At 33.9% G+C, this 17886-nt stretch overlaps 1 protein-coding gene across 3 annotated transcripts in view; it reads left to right on the forward strand.

Annotated features, from left to right (window-relative positions):
* ASCC3 (activating signal cointegrator 1 complex subunit 3) overlaps positions 1 to 17886 on the forward strand; it is a 361903-nt gene that overhangs the window by 200515 nt on the left and 143502 nt on the right. For all 3 annotated transcript variants that reach the window (XM_037734022.1, XM_017515928.2, XM_017515926.2), the window contains exons 22-29: positions 139 to 293; positions 2483 to 2581; positions 4204 to 4372; positions 6024 to 6244; positions 13604 to 13689; positions 15751 to 15917; positions 16930 to 17075; positions 17207 to 17327. In XM_037734022.1, the coding sequence (XP_037589950.1) occupies positions 139 to 293; positions 2483 to 2581; positions 4204 to 4372; positions 6024 to 6244; positions 13604 to 13689; positions 15751 to 15917; positions 16930 to 17075; positions 17207 to 17327 (1164 nt within the window). The remainder of the gene's footprint in view (positions 1 to 138; positions 294 to 2482; positions 2582 to 4203; positions 4373 to 6023; positions 6245 to 13603; positions 13690 to 15750; positions 15918 to 16929; positions 17076 to 17206; positions 17328 to 17886) is intronic.

The raw sequence follows: 17886 nt of genomic DNA on the forward strand, positions 1-17886 counted from the left end.
CAAGAATGTCAGCTATTCTACATAGCAAATCATAAAACAAGCAATAAAATTACCTTCTCTGAAATCCCATTTACAAGTCAGATTATATTGCTTCTTTCTGCCTGGACACATTTCTTCTATGTGATATTTTTCTTGCAGGTCACATTTTGCATCATGTGAATATTGGACTGAAGGTCAAACAATGTGTTCATCAGATTCCTTCTGTTATGATGGAAGCATCCATTCAGCCCATCACAAGGACTGTCCTCCGAGTGACACTCAGCATCTATCCTGATTTCACTTGGAATGATCAGGTAGAAGTGGAAAATGTCTATATCTGTGTTAAACAAAAATGTCTGTACTACAGACTCAACTACATCTCTCTACATCTGTTCCTAAGGCATATAGAAAATCCTCTAAAAAGAATACATATTGAGGATTTATTAAAAACATTATAGCAATATGTACACTCATCCTAAACAAAAATCTAGTATATTAGTACTATGTCAACCAATGAGATTCCTTCAAAATGTTTAGGAATCCTAAAATTTCAACAATGAACAACAGACTAGTGAGTTTAACTCCATAGGTACTTTGCTATATTAGTTCTATCTTCTTTTATTAGACTTGTAGAAAAAGTATTCTGTATTTTCCTTCTGATCACCTGTTTCTTTCTTACTGAGACTATTTCCTCAGTGATCTCCAAAGACTAATGGGTTGCCGTAATAAATAGACTTTCTCAGTTATTTTCTTTACTTCTCTGATATTTAGCACTATACAGTCTTTCAAGATGTCCATCCTTGATTTCCATCATGATTTTGTTTTTATTCTTTCTTCTTCTGGGTTAGATGTTATTATGTATATAAAGATTCATACCAGATCCTCTTTTTATTCAAGCAAGTTTTTAAGATCTGTTTTTGTATCAGTTACTATTTAGAGATTGTAGGTACAAAGGCAAGTGAGACTCGGTTTTTACTTCGAAAGCCAATTGGAGAAAACAAGTAAATCACTAAGTACAGTATAGCAGTACCCATTTCACATGTTATTGTAAAGTTCCAATTAACTGTGGGTAAGTATCTTTTGCATTACCTGATGTTTCTATATCTTTAATGTGAACGAATTTCATTTAACAGTATGCTCTAAAATTACCCAACCATGGTCCTAACCGAATTCTACATTGGTCTCAAAGTATCTAAACTTTTCATTCCTTTAGTTTCCTCAGCTATAAACATGTATGATAATAATAATAATCTTTTTTACCATTGGGACCAGGTGATACATTTCCTTTGGGACTAGATGATACAAAATTGTATTTAATATTTCTATAGATAAAAAGTTTTAATAAATATAAATTTATAGTTACCCATAAACTCACATTTGAAATTCTATTTTTAATAGACTATTTTTTAAATGAGTGGAAGTTTCATATTTCAACTGTCTACTTCTAACAATACCTGTGATAAATCTGCAGTTTGATTTATTAGTAAGAGAGAGTACTTAATGATTTTTATAGTTAACTCTGTCAGGCACAATGCTGTTGGCTTCAAAATGGAAAACTTGAGTTGCCTCAAACTGAGTTATGTAAGAAAGTATATTATCCTGCATAATAAAATCTCCACAGATAGAATAGGCCTTAAAGATGGTTGAGTCTTCTGTTTAAAGATGCCATTCAAGAACCAGGAACTTTCTACCCATTTTCTCTGCTGACACTTTTGGATACTTCTCAAATGTTTTCAAGATTTATTGTTAGCATTAAATAGAGCATGGGAAACATCCCCAGTTCTGCAGCCCAGAGCATGGACCATAAGACCTTTTCTTCAGTCTAATTGGGCCAGTATTTGTCATATGCGTCCACTGTATTACAGTGGTTGTCAAGGGAAATCCCATGAACTGATTAACTATGCCAATCAAATTTATCCCAGGGAATGTGGTCACTTTTTCTTGAGTCACATGAGGAAGAGATGCATGCTGAACAAGGCTCGGTTTTGCAGGCATCAGAGAGAAAGACACACACATTGAAATGGAGAAACAAAATGCAGCATATCTGTCCAATGGAATATTATTAGACAATAAAAAGGAATGAAAGTACTGGTGCATGCTAAAACATAGATGAACTGTGAAACCATTATGGTAAATTAAAAAATCTGGTCACAAAAGACTGCATATTATATTATTTTATTTTACTGAAATTTACAGAATAGACAAATCTGTAAGGAATAGGTAGTGACTGATAAGGGGTAAAAGATTTCTTTTTGGGGTGGTGAAAATGTTCTGAAATTAGATTATGGTGATGGTTGTACAACTTTGTAAATACATTAAAATCATTTAAGTGTATACTTTAAATGTTTAAATGAGTAAACTGTATACTTTAAATGTTTAAATGTTTAAATGAGTATACTTTAAATGTTTATATATCAATAAAGCTTCTAGAGTGAGACGATTGGATGCTGTCCCTTATTTGAGTTACTATATGCACAGTAGTAGGATACTATTTTTCTTCTAGGTACATGGGACAGTGGGAGAACCCTGGTGGATTTGGGTAGAAGATCCTACAAATGATCATATTTATCATTCGGAGTATTTTCTAGCTCTAAAAAAACAAGTAAGTGTATATATGTGAACATATTCTTAGTATTTTGCTATGGTAAAAAAAAATTTGTATTGTCTGGGCGCAGTGGCTCACACCTGTAATCCCAGCACTTTGGAAGGCCAAGGTGGGCAGATTGCCTGAGGTCAGGAGTTCAAGAAGATCCTGGCCAACATGGTGAAACCCCGTCTCTACTAAAAATACAAAAATTAGCTGGGCATGGTGGCAGGAACATATAATCCCAGCTACTCAGGAGACTGAGGTAGGAGAGTTGCTTCAACCCAGGAGATGGAAGTTGCAGTGAGCCAAGATCATGCCACTGCACTCTAGCCTGGGTGACAGAGCGAGACTCTGTCTCAAAAAAAAAAAAAAAGAAAAAAAGAAATTATACTAACAGTTTCTGCTTTTATATTATTTCTCTGTAATTTCATAGTGCCATTAAAACTTTATTTTATGTGTTGGTTTTCTGTTAGTTTTAAAACACAGTGATTAAATGTTGTAGTATTGGTATATTCAGTGTTATCCTGGTTTAAGAAATTCAGTTACCAGTCATGACCCACATATTGACATTTCAGTGATCAATGGATAACATACAAAACCATACAATAGTGATCTCATAAGATTATAATACTATATTTTCACCTACTTTTTCTATGTTTAAATATGTTTAGATAGACAAGTACCATTGTGTTATAATTGCCTAAAGTATTAAATATAGTAACATGCTGTATAATAACATGCTATATAGGAGCAATAGGCTATGCCATATAGCGTAGATGTTTGGGGGCTATACCATCTGGTTTGTCTGTGTACACTATGAAGTTCTTAAGATGAAATTGCCTAATGACACATTGTTCAGAACTGTTCCTGTCAGTAAGCAATGCATGACTACATAATCTTTACCATGGTTTAAGACATGGGTTCCAGAGGTGTGGAATATGTAAAGCAGGTAGGATAAATAATAATTTTAAGAGTCACATGTACAAAATACTGAATAATATTGAAAATTAAAAGAGTATTTCTTCTAAAATTTTTATAAATCAAAAGACAAAGACTCAATTTGATGGTATTTCTTTAAATGATGCCTCATTTGTAATTTCTGTTTTTATCAAAGAGAAAACAAGCTTCAGTTAAGAGTCTTGGGTAGGCAACAGTAGAATTTTATAGCAGTGTTTTGTATTCATTGCATTTGTCTTCTTGGTTACCTTCTATTCGCACCAAGTGATTCTGGTATTCCACTTTAGGTACTGATAGAACTTAAAAATATTAAGTAAATAATATGGTAATTGGGTATGGTAAAAATCATGTAGTTTCATAATTGAATGCATGATGTTTAGGAAATTCAGGTAGTCAAATTGGTAACTTGTTAATGCATGATGATATGCATATGTAAATAATACAGGTTGGGCATAAAGTTTTACCTCTATCAAGTATCCTCAGAAGGGAGCCATGCACAAGTGTCTGAAGTACCTGAATATCTCAGCTATTTAGAAATTCAAGATACTTTGTCTTTAGTATATCTTATAGAGATACCATTATCTACATCTTGTATAGATACAGTTATCTTGACAATAGACTCTTATGGCCTTTATACTATTAGAATATCCATATTTATTTCAGACTTTATTTCATATTAGGTCATTAGTAAAGAAGCTCAACTACTGGTATTTACAATCCCTATTTTTGAGCCTTTGCCTTCCCAATACTACATCCGTGCAGTATCTGATAGATGGTTGGGTGCTGAGGCAGTATGTATTATCAACTTTCAACATCTAATTCTACCAGAGAGACATCCTCCCCATACAGGTAACATAGTGAATGCTGATTTGAATCATTGATTTTCCAAAATGGTTATTTTAATTAATGTTGAAAAATGTCTATGCCTTAAAGTTTTACTCACAATTATTATAACTTTTCTATAACTCCCTTTTTATTTCAATTGTCAGTCATCATTTATTCTGTGCTCTCTGTAAAATTTGTATTTTCTCCCTTGCACTTATTTCAGTTTACTTAAACTTATTTCTAGTATGTTAAATTAACTAACATACCAGTGAGTTATGGGGATTTTCCCCCCATCTTTTGTGTTTCTACACCAAATAATAAGAAGAAGAAGAAGAAGAAGAAGCTAATATTAAGGAATCATATTGTGGTATCACTATGGAATGGATTTCCATATACCTTAAGGGAGTTTGTGTCCTGCAAATAACATATACCTTTATATTAGTTTTATCCCTCTGCCCTAACATTGTAAGGGGTATGTGGTAATCTTCAAGATCGTATACAGGCGCCTGCCACCACACTCAGCTAATTTATGTATTTTTAGTAGAGACGGGGTTTCACCATGTTGGCCGGTCTTGAACTCCTGACCTCAGGTGATCCACCCACCTCAGCCTCTCAAAGTGCTAGGATTACAGGTGTGAGTCACCACTCCCGGCCTGAATTTTTAGTGCTTCAGAAAATTTAAGAAACTTGTAGTCTGGTATAGAAAGAATGTTTTTAGCCCTCAGTTACCTCTGTAATTGAATTGGGCGGTAGAGAAAGGATAATATTTTGAATTAACTTTTTGACTTTTAAGTACATTTTTTAAGAAGAAAATTAGCCATACTTCCATTTTGAAACAGTAATGTGAAGATCTAACTCAAGGTACAGGCTACTGTGTTCCCTTACAGATTATTTCTTCTTCATGTTCAAATTTCAAATGAGTGAAATTTATCTTGCATGAAATAATCTTGAGAGTAAAGATGCCTTCTTGTTTTCTAACTGATACCTTTCTGGATTATGCAAAATATAAGGTCTGTCGAACTCAAGGGTGTATAACTGTTTCTCTAAATCATTTTATGATTCCAATTCCCTAGGCCCCCATCCACATAATAAGAAACAACTAAATCTAGTTTCTAGGTTTTCTCAGGGCAGTTTTTGTTTACTCAGTCGCGCTTTGCTTTAAAACTCCCACCCAATTTTTTTACCTGGAATTATCCTAAATTCATTTTACCTTCCATTGACAATAAGAGTTCATTCAGCTACTCTTGCTTGGTCAGTGTCTAGCATAACAAAACTAATTTCTTGATAGTAACCATTTCATTGTTGAAGCCTGCAAATGGTTTTAATTTTTTTTTACCAATTGGGGCAGATTTAGGTTTTGTTCTATAACATCTATCAGTTGTTATTCAAATTACTTTTCTGATTGACAAAACAAAAAGAATATAGCATTATTGTTAGCATGTAGGACACTCCCCCAGAAGAGTATCTAGTATGTCAGTATGATAACTGTGGTTATTTGTGTGACATATTTGTTGCTATACCAGATCTGTAATGGGTATATAAGAATTTGTGTTAAGCATTTTTTTGCTGTCTAAGGAGCTAAGGATTGCTATAAGCTATTATTTATAATATAATATTCAGTATTGTACATGTTTTTCAATTATATTATATAGCCATACCTGTTGGGTCTTTTCAGAATTACTGGATCTTCAGCCTTTACCGATCACAGCTTTGGGATGTAAAGCATATGAAGCCCTGTACAACTTCAGCCACTTTAACCCTGTGCAGACACAAATATTTCATACACTGTATCACACAGATTGTAATGTCCTACTTGGAGCACCTACTGGATCGGGCAAGACTGTTGCAGCTGAATTAGCCATTTTCAGAGTCTTCAACAAATACCCTACTTCAAAGGTCTGTTGAAAGAATCATATGCTTACATTTAATTAGAAAAGACAGTTCATAATCTCTAAACTAGACAGTTCTAAATATATTAGCAGGGTCCATTGAATAGATTTGTCACTCTCAGTGAATTTCCTAGGGGACCAGATCAGTACAGGTATACCGTGAAGATATCATGAGTTTAGTTACATATTATCACAATATAGTGAATGTCACAATAAAGTAAATCACACAAATTTTTTGGATTCCCAGTGTATATAAAAATTCTGTTTATATGTTACTGTAGCCAATTAATTGTGCAATAGTGTTATGTGTAAAAAAATGCACATAACTACATTTGAAAATACTTTATTACAAAAAAGTACCATCAATCATCTGAGCCTTTAGTGAGCCCTAATCTTTTTGCTAGTGAAGGGCTTTGCCTCAATGTTGATGGCAGCTGACTGATCCTGTTGGTGGCTACTGAAGGTTGGGGTAGCTGTGGCAATTTCTTAAAATAAGACAACAATGAAGTTTGCCACACTGACTGACTCTTCCTTTCATGAAAGCTTTTTCTGTAGCATGTGATGCCACCTGATAGCATTTTACCCACAATAGAACATCCTTCAAAATGAGTCAACCCCCTCAAACCCTGCCACTGCTTTATGAACTAAGTTTATATAATATTCTAAATCCTTATTGTCATGTCAGCAATATTCACAGCATCTTTGTCATCAGTAGATTCTGTTTTAAGAAACGCCTTTTCTTTGTTCATCCATAAGAAGCAACTCCTCATCTGTTCATTTTTTCATGAGATTGTAACATTTCAGTTATATCTTCAGGCTCCACTTCTAATTCTAGTTCCCTTTCCTTTTCCACCACATCTGCAGGGGTCTTGAACCTCTCAGCCATCCATGAGGAGTGGAATCAACTTCTTCCAAACTCCTGTTAATGTTGATATTTTGACCTCCTCCCAAGAATCATCAGTGTTCTTAATGGCATCTAGAATGGTAAATTCTTTACAGGAGGTTTTCAATTTACTCTGCCCAGGTCCATCACAGGAATCACTATGTATGGTAGCTATAGTTTTATGAAATATATTTCTTAAGTAATAAGTTAAGAAAGCCAAATTTACCCCTAGATCCATGGGGTGCAGAATATGTCTTATGTTAGCAGGCATGAAAACAATATTCATCTCTTTGTACATCTCAGTCAAAGCTCTGGAGTGACCAGATGCATTGTCAGTGAGCAGTCACATTTTGAAAGGAATCTTTTTTCTAAGTAGTAGCTCTCAACAGTGGGCTTAAAATATTCAGTAAACCATGCTCTTTAGTAGACATGCTGTCATCCAGGCTTTGTTGTTTCATTTATAGAGCACAGGCAGAGGCGATTCAACATAATTCTTAAGGACTGCAGGGTTTTTAGAATTGTGAATGATCATTGGCTTCAACTTCAAGTCACCAGTTGCATTATTCCGTAATAATAAAGTTAGGTTCTCCTTGAAGCTTTGAAGCCAGGCATTGACTTCTCTACCTGTGAAAGTCCTTGATGGCATCGTCTTCCAATATTAGTTATTTTGTATACATTAAAACTTTGTTGTTTAGTGTAGCTGCCTTCATCAATTATCTTAGCTATATTATCTACATAGCTTGTTGCAGCTTCCACATCAGCACTTGCTGCTTCACCTTGCACTTTATGTTACAGAGATGGCTTATTTCTTTAAACCTTGTGAAAAAAGCTTCAAACTTTTCTTCTGGAGCATCCTCACCTCTCTCAGTCTTCACAGAATTGAAGAGAATTTGGGCCTTGCTGTAGAGTAGACATTAGCTTATGGAAACATTGTGGTTGTTTTGATCTTCACTCCAACTTTCTCCATATCAGGAATAAAGCTGTTTCACTTTCTTATCATTCATGTGTTCGGTGAAGTAGCGCTTTTCATTTCCTTCACTGACTTTTTCTTTGCATTGAAAACTTGGCTAATTCCCTGGTATTAAGAGGCCTAGCTTTTGGCCTGTGTCGGCTTTCCACATGCCTTCCTCCCTAAGCTTAATCATTTCTAGCTTTTAATTTAAAGTGAGAGACATGCAACTCTTCCTTTCACTTGAACACATAGAGGCTATTACAGGTTTAGTAAGTGACTTGATTTCAATATTGTTGTGTCTTACGGAAGAAGGAGGCCTGAGGAGAAGGAAAGACATGGGAGAATAGCTGGTCAGTGGAGAAGTTAGAACACACACTCTTACCAATTACATTTGTCATCTTATATGGTGTAGTTCATGATACTACACACCAAGTACAAGATAACATCAAAGATCACTGACCACAGGTCACTATAACCGATATAATAATAAAGAAATAGTTTGAAATATTGGTAGAATTACCAAAATGTAACAGAGGCATGAAGTGAGCACATGCTGTTGGAAAAATCGATAGAATTGCTATTGATAGAGTTGCTCTATGCAGGGTTGCCACAAACCTCCAATTTGTAAAAAACGATATCTACAAAGTGCAGTAAAATTAGATTTGCCTATATTAGGATAATTTGCACAACATTAGATTTGCCTATATTAGGATAATTTGCACCACAAAGTTAAACTTTGTAGTCCTCCAATTAAATTTCTAATGTACATAGTGACACACACACATCCTTTCCTCATTGTAAGATTTCTACATTTCATAGGTAATTTCACTAGGACAAACCTACTTCATGGACCAAGTTAAATAATACAAAATAATTCATAATCAAATATTTTCTATATGAAGATAATGCTAGTGCTTTAATAAATGTAGTTTGATTGTACATATTAAATATAGGGTAGCTTTTAAATGACCTTTCTACAGATGGCCACAATATTGTTAATTAATATTAAATAACATTACAAGTCAAATAAGGATTGCTTCAAGGCTTTCTTGAAGCATAATTTTTTAACTCTTTCCTAGTATTTGTTATTTTTAATAAAAAGTATGTATATTTAAGATGTACAATGTGATGTTTTGACATACATTGTCAAATGATTACTACAATCAAGGTAATTAGCGTATCATCCTTCAAATAGTTATCTTTTTTTTGGTGAGAACACATAAAATCTATTCTCTTAGCAAATTTCAAGTATATGATTGAGTACTATTAACTATAATCACCATGCTGTGTATTAGGTGTCTAGTACTTATTCATTCACCATAAAAGAAACTTTATACCTGTTGACCAGTATCTCCTCATTCCCCCTTCCTCACCCCTGGTAACCAGTATTCTACTGTTTCCTCCTCTGAATACAACTTTTAAAAATTCCAGGTATAAGTGAAATTATGCAGTATTTTTCTTTCTATGTCTGGCTTATTTCACTTAACATAATGTCCTCTGGGTTTATGTATATTGTTTAAAATGGCAAAACTTTTTTCGTCTTTAAAGCCGAATAATGTTTCATTGTGTGTGTGTGTGTGTGTGTGTGTGTGTGTGTGTGTGTGTGTGTGTGTAGATACCACAATTTCTTTATCCATCTTGAGACACTTTAGTTCGTTTCCATACCTTGGCTATTCTGAGTAAAGCTACAGTGAACATGGGAGTGCAGATATTTCTTTGAGATACTGATCTCATTTCCTTTGGATATATGTCTTTGAGATACTGATCTCATTTCCTTTGGGATTGCTGGATAGTCCTATGCTTAATTTTTTTAAAAAAACTCCAGATTGTCTTCCATAATGGCTATACAATTTACATTGCCACCAATCGTGTACCATAACAACTATATGTGTTATGTTTTTTATATTTTTTCTTTCATCTTTTCTTTTTTTTTTTTTTTTTTTTTTGTAGAAATAGAGTCTCACTGTGTTGCCTAGACTGGCCTTGAACTTCTGGGCTTAAGCGAGCCTTCTACCTCAGCCTCTTGAGTAGCTGGGACTATAGGTTTGTGCCACATGCCTGGCTGTCTTTTGTCTTTTGATAATAACCATTTTAACAGGTGTAACTGATATCTTATTGTAATTTTAATTTGCATTTCCTTGATGGTTATTTATGTTGAGTACCTTTTCATGTATCCATTGACTATGTATGTGTTTTCTTTTGAAAAACATATATGTTCAGATCTTTAGCCCATTTTTAATAGAATTATTTGGGTTTATCTGCTATTGAGTTGTGTAAGTTTCTATTTTGGATTGTAAATTTTTGTCAGATACATAGTCCCCGCTTATTCTTGGATGATACATTCCGAAACCCAGATGAATGCCTGAATCCAATGGTACTGAACCCAGTTGGGTAGGGGGAAGGGAGGAATAAGGAAATAATTGGTAAAGGATGCAAAATTACAGCTGGATAGAAGGAGTAAGTTCTAGTGTTGTATATCACTGTAGAAGTACTATAGTTAACAATAATATGTAATATGGTTTCAGATAGCTAGAAGGATATTGAAGGTTCCCAACACAAAGAAATGATAAATGTTTGAGATGAGAGATATGCTAATTACCCTGATCTGATCACTATGCATTTTATGTATCAAAACATCACTATGTATCCCATAAATATGTGCAATTATTATATGTCAAGTAAAAACAAAACGTTAAGAAAAAGAAATGGTACACAGTAGTACAGTACTATGTCCTTTATAAATATGTGCTTAAGAAAAATGTCTTAAAAGTTAAAAACCACATTTTCATTCATGTTTTCCACCCACAAATTTAATACATTTTCCATTTTAACTAAGCACTTATCATGTACGGGGGCCATAATTTTTGCAGTTTTTAAGGTGCAACATCAACACTGGCACAAATTTCCTTTTCCTACTTCATGATTTTACAAATAGAAAGTTTGTTCTTAACATAGATCTTAGTGACCCCAGCATATGTTTTTTTTTTCTTTTCTTAAGTCAAGAACTTTCACCTTGTCACTTCAAACACTTTATGTCTTCTCTTTGCCAAATTCAAATTGTCAACATCACTACTCTTATGCTTTGGGGTCATTACTAAATAAGGTAAGGGTTACTTGAATGTAAGCACTGTGATACTGCCACAGTGTTTCTGGTAAACAAGATGGTTAATGACTAATGGTTGGGTAGTGGCTACAGCCTAAATACTCTGGACAAAGGGATGATTCATGTTCCAGGCTGAATTGAGTGGAACAGTGTGAGATTCCATCATGCTACTTAGAAGGGAACATAACTTAAAACTTATTAATTGGCCGGGCGCGGTGGCTCACGCCTGTAATCCCAGCACTTTGGGAGGCCTAGGCAGGTGGATCACGAGGTCAAGGTATGGAGACCATCCTGGTCAACAAGGTGAAACCCCGCCTCTACTAAAAATACAAAAAATTAGCTGGGCGTGGTGGCACGTGCCTGTAATCCCAGCTACTCAGGAGGCTGAGGCAGGAGAATTGCCTGAACCCAGGAGGCGGAGGTTGCGGTGAGCCGAGATCGCGCCATTGCACTCCAGCCTGGGTAACAAAAGCGAAACTCCCTCTAAAAAAAAAAAAAAAAAACTTATTAATTATTTTTAGAATTTTTTATTTAATTTTTTTTGGACCACAATTGACTACAAGTAACTGGAAGCAATGAAAAGGAAGCCACTAAGGCAGAACTAATGTATATGGTTTGCAATTCTTTTTTTCGTTTTGTCATTTCTTTCATTTCACATTGTCTCTGTTGATTTTATGTATTTATTTTATTTATTTTCTGTGTAAAAGCTTTTTAATTTGTTGTATACCTATTTGTTTATATTTGCTTTTGAAAGACCAACATTGAGGAGCTTTTTTCTTATGTTTTCTTCTAAGAATTTTGTGGTTTTAGATCTTACATTTAATTCTTTAATTCATTGTGAGTTAATTTTTCTATATGGTGTATGGCAGTAGTCTAGTTTCATTCTTTTACTTGTGAATATACAGTCTTCCCACCCCATTTATTGAAGAGAATATCGTTTCCTTCTTGTATGTGTGCTTCAGGCCCATGTTGAAGATTAGTTGACCTTCTATGTGTGGGTTGATTTCTGGGCTTTCTATTCTGTTCCACTGGTCTATATGTCGCTTTTTATGTCAGTTCCATATTTCCATATTGTTATGATTACTGTAGCTTTATAATATAAATTGAAACTAGGAAATGTGATGCCTCTGACTGGTTTTCTTTCTTAAAATTGCTTTGGCTATTCACGGTCTTTGTAGTTTCTTTTGAATTTTAGGATTTTTTTTTTCTGTTTCTGTGAAAAATGCCATTGGAATTCTGATAAGGATTGCATTTAAACTATAGATTGCTCTGGGTTGTATGACCATTTCAACAATACTAATTATTCCAATCCATGAACATGGGATAATCTTTCTATTTCTTTGTGTTTCCTTCAGTTTCTTTTCAATGTTTTATAGTTTTCAGTGTACAGATTTTTCACCTCTTTAGTTAAATTTATTCCTAAGTACTGTATTCTTTTTGATGCTATTGTAAGTGGGACTGTTTTCTTGACTTTTTTGATAGTTTGCTAATAGTATATATTCTACTGGTTTATATATGTTGATTTGTATCCTTCAACCATATTGAATTTGCTTATTCTAGCAGTTTTTTAATATAGTCTTTAGAGTTTTCTTGTTCTAAATTTTGTGAGTACATCACATTAAAATAGAAATATTACAGAGTTGTTGTGATTGGAATTATGGGCTAGTTTCTTCATAGTTTATGGTTTCAGAAATGTTTTAACATCCTTTTGTAGTAATTTCCAATTAGTGACTTTTCTTCCCTACTTAATCCTGTTTTCCTACTTTTCAGCCTCTCTAATATGTGGTTATCGATCTCTAGAGACAAATATAACAGTAGAGCTCTACTCTAAGTTAGAAACATTTTATAAAGGGAATAAATTTTATATAGGTTTGGATTACTAAAGACCAGCTTTTATTTTATTTATTTTTTAACACCTAAAGTGTATTACTAGCATCTTCATAAAATCTGTATTAAAATTTAAAGAATAGTTTATTTCTCTTCAAAACTTCAACATTTTTTCATGAATTGCATATAACTCATAAATATTTATAATACTAGAAAAAACATTATTTTCATCAGACCCCTAATTTTCTCTTGTTATCTTATAATTTGTTTATTTGTTCTTATTATGTAGAATATAATTTTATAGTAAAATGCCTAAGGAAAATATCTCTGATGCTTTAAAAAATGTAATTTAAATTCATCTACGTTAATATTTTTTATGATTAGAAAGTTTGTGATGTGTTACATTTCTGTCTTATTTTGGATGAATGTAGTTTAAGTTAATGACTTTTTCACATTGATTCAAAAATTGGAGTATTCAGAATTAAAAGATACATTTTAAAACCACACTGTCATATTTTGACAAAATTTTGGAGTGTACTTTTATTTGAAAATACTGTCACTATTTTCTTGAGAGTATTTTTGGCTATTCTCCCCTTTTTAGGCGGTATATATTGCACCCCTAAAAGCCCTGGTACGTGAAAGAATGGATGATTGGAAAGTTAGAATAGAAGAAAAACTTGGTAAAAAGTAAGTTCTTACCTTTACTCAAAAGGTATGTTTTGATTTGTCTAAAAGGACCAGGAAATAAGAGTTGAATAAAACTGTTGAATGGTTTTACAATGATTTCATAGTCTTTAAAGATATGTTCCTACTATTAAAATTATATTAATATTCTCATTTTTTTAAGATTGAAAAATGAAATCTCCTAAATTACTTAATGTGAGTACTTTTATTTGGCAAGATAACTTTTTCAAAATATTTTCATTCTAAAAACAAAAACAAGCTCTATTTTTTTCATATATACAGAGCAACTTCCAGAAACTGCTTAGAAGGCATTTTGCATGTAAATTATTTATGTAAAAGCAGAAGTTCTTTGAAAAACATTATGTGGGGTTTTTTCATTAACAATATACAAGGTTTTTAATTGCAGCATTATTTTAAATAGCAAAAATTACAGAGAAAGGAATTTCCAATAAAGCCTTAGCAAGTAAATTATAGTACACACAATAGAAAATATTGTATCACTCTGTAAAAAATGAGTTTTTTGTATATGAAAAGAAGGATCTTCAAAGATAATGTAAAAAAAAAAATTTAAAGTATTCTAGCTTATGTTTTTTCAAAATGATAAAGAGTATGAATATGTGTTTTTTTCAGAATGAGAACTGGCTGTCTGTAGGACAGGGATAAACCATATGAATGTATTCCATATTCAAAATAACATATAAAATGTAAATCTTTAAAATAAACAATAATAAGAACATACTTTGTGAACAGTATGCTTAGAGGAATCAGTTTTGCCCTTTTTGTTATTTTCCAAACCTTAACACAGATTAGAAATTATTTTCAGCTGAATATGGTGGCTCACGCCTGTAACCTTGATACTTTGGAAGGCTGAGGCAGGTGGATCACCTGAGGTCCAGAGTTCGAGATCAGCCTGGCCAGCATAGCAAAACCCCGTCTCTACTAAAAATACAAAAAGTAGCCAGGAGTGGTGGTGCATGCCTGTAATCCTAGCTACTCAGGGACAGGAGACTCGCTTGAACCCAGGAGGCGGAGGTTGCAGTGAGCTGAGATTGTGCCACTGCACTCTAATCTAGTGACAAAATGAGACTCTGTCTCAAAAAAAAAAAAAAAATTTTTAAAAAAAAAAAAAAAAAAAAAAAAAAAAAATTTAGTAATTACTTAAAATTTGGTATTAGCCTAGAGGTATTCCTATGTAATTAGAAATTCTTAGGTAATTCCCGTATATCTACATAGGGTTTTCTTTTCCTTTTCTCTCACTTATATGAATGTGATCGGCTTAGATTGAGTTGGTACATATTTGCTCTGGCTTATCTTGTTTTCATCCTAATACATTTTATTTTGGCTATAAAATCTACAGAAAATTCCAATCTAAGGAAAGAAATGAGCTTGCATACAATCTAAATTACACATAATTTTAATTAAATTTGTACATAATCCTAAATATCTTTAATGAATGCCTTTTTTGTCTCCACAAAGTAGCACTTTCCTTCACATGGACACAGGGAGGAGAGCATCACACACTGGGGTCTGTGTGTGGCGGGGGGAAATAGGGGAGGGACAGCGGGGGGTGGGGAGTTGGAGAGAGATAGCATAGGGAGAAATAGGGAGAAATGCCAGATATAGGTGATGAGGAAGAAGGCAGCAAATCACACTGCCATGTGTGTACCTATGCAACAATCTTGCATGTTTTTCACATGTACCCCAAAGCCTAAAATGCAATTAAAAAAAATTGTATTCCTGGGGACAGGAAGTATGAGTTTAACTTCCTTGAAATCACTTAGAATGGAGAGTCTATAAACATATTTAAAGCAAATTTTGATATCCTTGCATACCTGCATAAAAGATATGTCAGTGATTGGAATTTATATGTCCATTTTATGGCAAGAAATTTTCTCAGAGTTCTTAAGAAATGTACATTTTGGACTCAACTTGGAAAATTTTAGAAATCAAAGGTAGATAAAGCAATTTTAAGCCTTATAAAATTTTGTTTTAAAAGAGATACGTTTTTGCATTTCCAAGGTTGTTACCTGAAAAGGTTCTGAGATCATTTTTATATCCCTTCAGAGTTATTGAACTAACAGGGGATGTGACTCCTGACATGAAATCCATTGCCAAGGCTGACCTTATTGTCACTACGCCAGAGAAGTGGGATGGAGTCAGCAGAAGCTGGCAAAATAGGAGCTATGTTCAGCAAGTCACTATTCTCATCATAGATGAGATCCATCTTCTTGGTAGGTACCACTGTATCTAAAGCCAGTTTACAAGCTTTAAGTTTCTAAAACATTAATTATTAGTATTATTTTTAATTTGCATGTAATGATTGTATATATTTATGGGGTACAATGTGATGTTTTGATATATGTATATGATGTGGTATTAATTAAATCAAGCTAACATGTCTGTCACCTTACATATAAATTGTGGTGAAACATAAAAAAATTTTCTTTTATTGTATTTATCTGTTCTTATATTGCCATAAAGTAAGACTGAGTAATTTATTTTTTTAAATAAGTCTAATTGGCTCAAGTTTCTGCAGGCTGTAGTGTAAACCTAGTGGCTCCTGCTTCTGGGGAGGCCTCAGAAAGCTTTCAATCATGACAAAAGGCAAAGCAGGAGAGAGCTTCTTACATGGCAAGAGCAGGAGCAAGAGAGCGAAGTGGTGGGGGAGGCACTACACACTTTTAAACAACTAGATCTCATGAGAATTCACTCACTGTCATGAGAACAGCACCAAGAGGATGATGATAAGCCATTCAGGAGAAACTGCCCCCATGATCCTATCACCTCCCACCAGACCCCACCTCCAACATTGGAGATTACAGTTTGACATGCAGTTTGGGCAGGGCATTGTTCTAAACAATATCATTTAGCAATTTTGAAATGTACAATATATTATTATTAACCATTGTCACACTGCTTGCTATACAGTCGATCTGACAAACGTATTTTTCCTGTCCAACTGAAATATTGTACCCTTGAGCACCGTCTCTCTGTTCCCTTCTCTTGTGACTCCAACCCATGCTCCTAGACTCTGGTAACCATGTTTCTACCCTTTATTTCCATGAGGTCAATTTTTTTTATTCGACATCTAAATAATGTCACTCACTGGGAATGGGATTGCAGAATCCTTTGATAGCTCTGTTTAGCTTTTTTTTGAGGAAGCTACAAACTTTTCGTTTTGTAGTTGCAATGGCCAACACAGACTTGTTAAATGATTAACATTTATTTTTTCCTATTTTCTAGGGGAAGAAAGAGGCCCTGTTCTAGAGGTCATTGTATCTCGGACAAATTTTATCTCATCACACACAGAAAAGCCTGTTAGAGTAGTTGGACTATCTACTGCATTAGCTAATGCCAGAGACCTTGCTGACTGGCTCAATATTAAGCAGGTATGTAGAAGATTGATAAATTATGCAGTTATTTAGTAGTGTGACTTTGATGATTCCTTTAAAGAGATATTATAACATTATAAAACTCAATATAAACATTGAAAATGGTTTCTCTCTCATATTTACCCTAGATGGGCTTGTTTAACTTCCGACCGTCAGTACGCCCAGTTCCACTGGAAGTTCACATTCAAGGCTTTCCAGGACAACATTATTGTCCTCGTATGGCTAGTATGAACAAGCCTGCATTTCAGGGTAAGCTTCAGATTCTTGAAATAAAATAGTAACCATTATTTATGGTAGCTATCAAATGTCTTCTAATTGGTGATGGTCTCTTTGAAACGATGATACTGGTCCAGCTTCTATAAATATCTAAAACTGTCACAACAGTTAAGGAATTCAAATATATGTTAAATTTCCTATTGAAAATTTGAGAGATTTCACAAATGGTAATGAATTTGTAGTGGAATAAAAGTATGTAATTTAAGGAGAAATAGGAACGCTTTTACACTGTTGGTGGGAATGTAAATTAGTTCAACCATTGTGGAAGACAGTGTGGCAATTCCTCAAGGACCTAGAAATAGAAATTCCATTTGACCCTGCAATCCCATTACTGGGTATATATCCAAAGGATTATAAATTGTTCTACTATAAGGACACGTGCACACGAATGTTCATTGCAGCACTGTTTACAATAGCAAAGACCTGGAACCAACCCAAATGCCCATCGATGATAGACTGGACAGGGAAAATGTGGCACATGTACACCATGGAATATTATGCAGCCATCAAAAACGATGAGTTTGGGTCCTTC

Source organism: Cebus imitator, unplaced genomic scaffold, assembly GCF_001604975.1.
Source record: "Cebus imitator isolate Cc_AM_T3 unplaced genomic scaffold, Cebus_imitator-1.0 Scaffold566, whole genome shotgun sequence".
Taxonomy (NCBI): Eukaryota; Metazoa; Chordata; class Mammalia; order Primates; family Cebidae; genus Cebus; species Cebus imitator.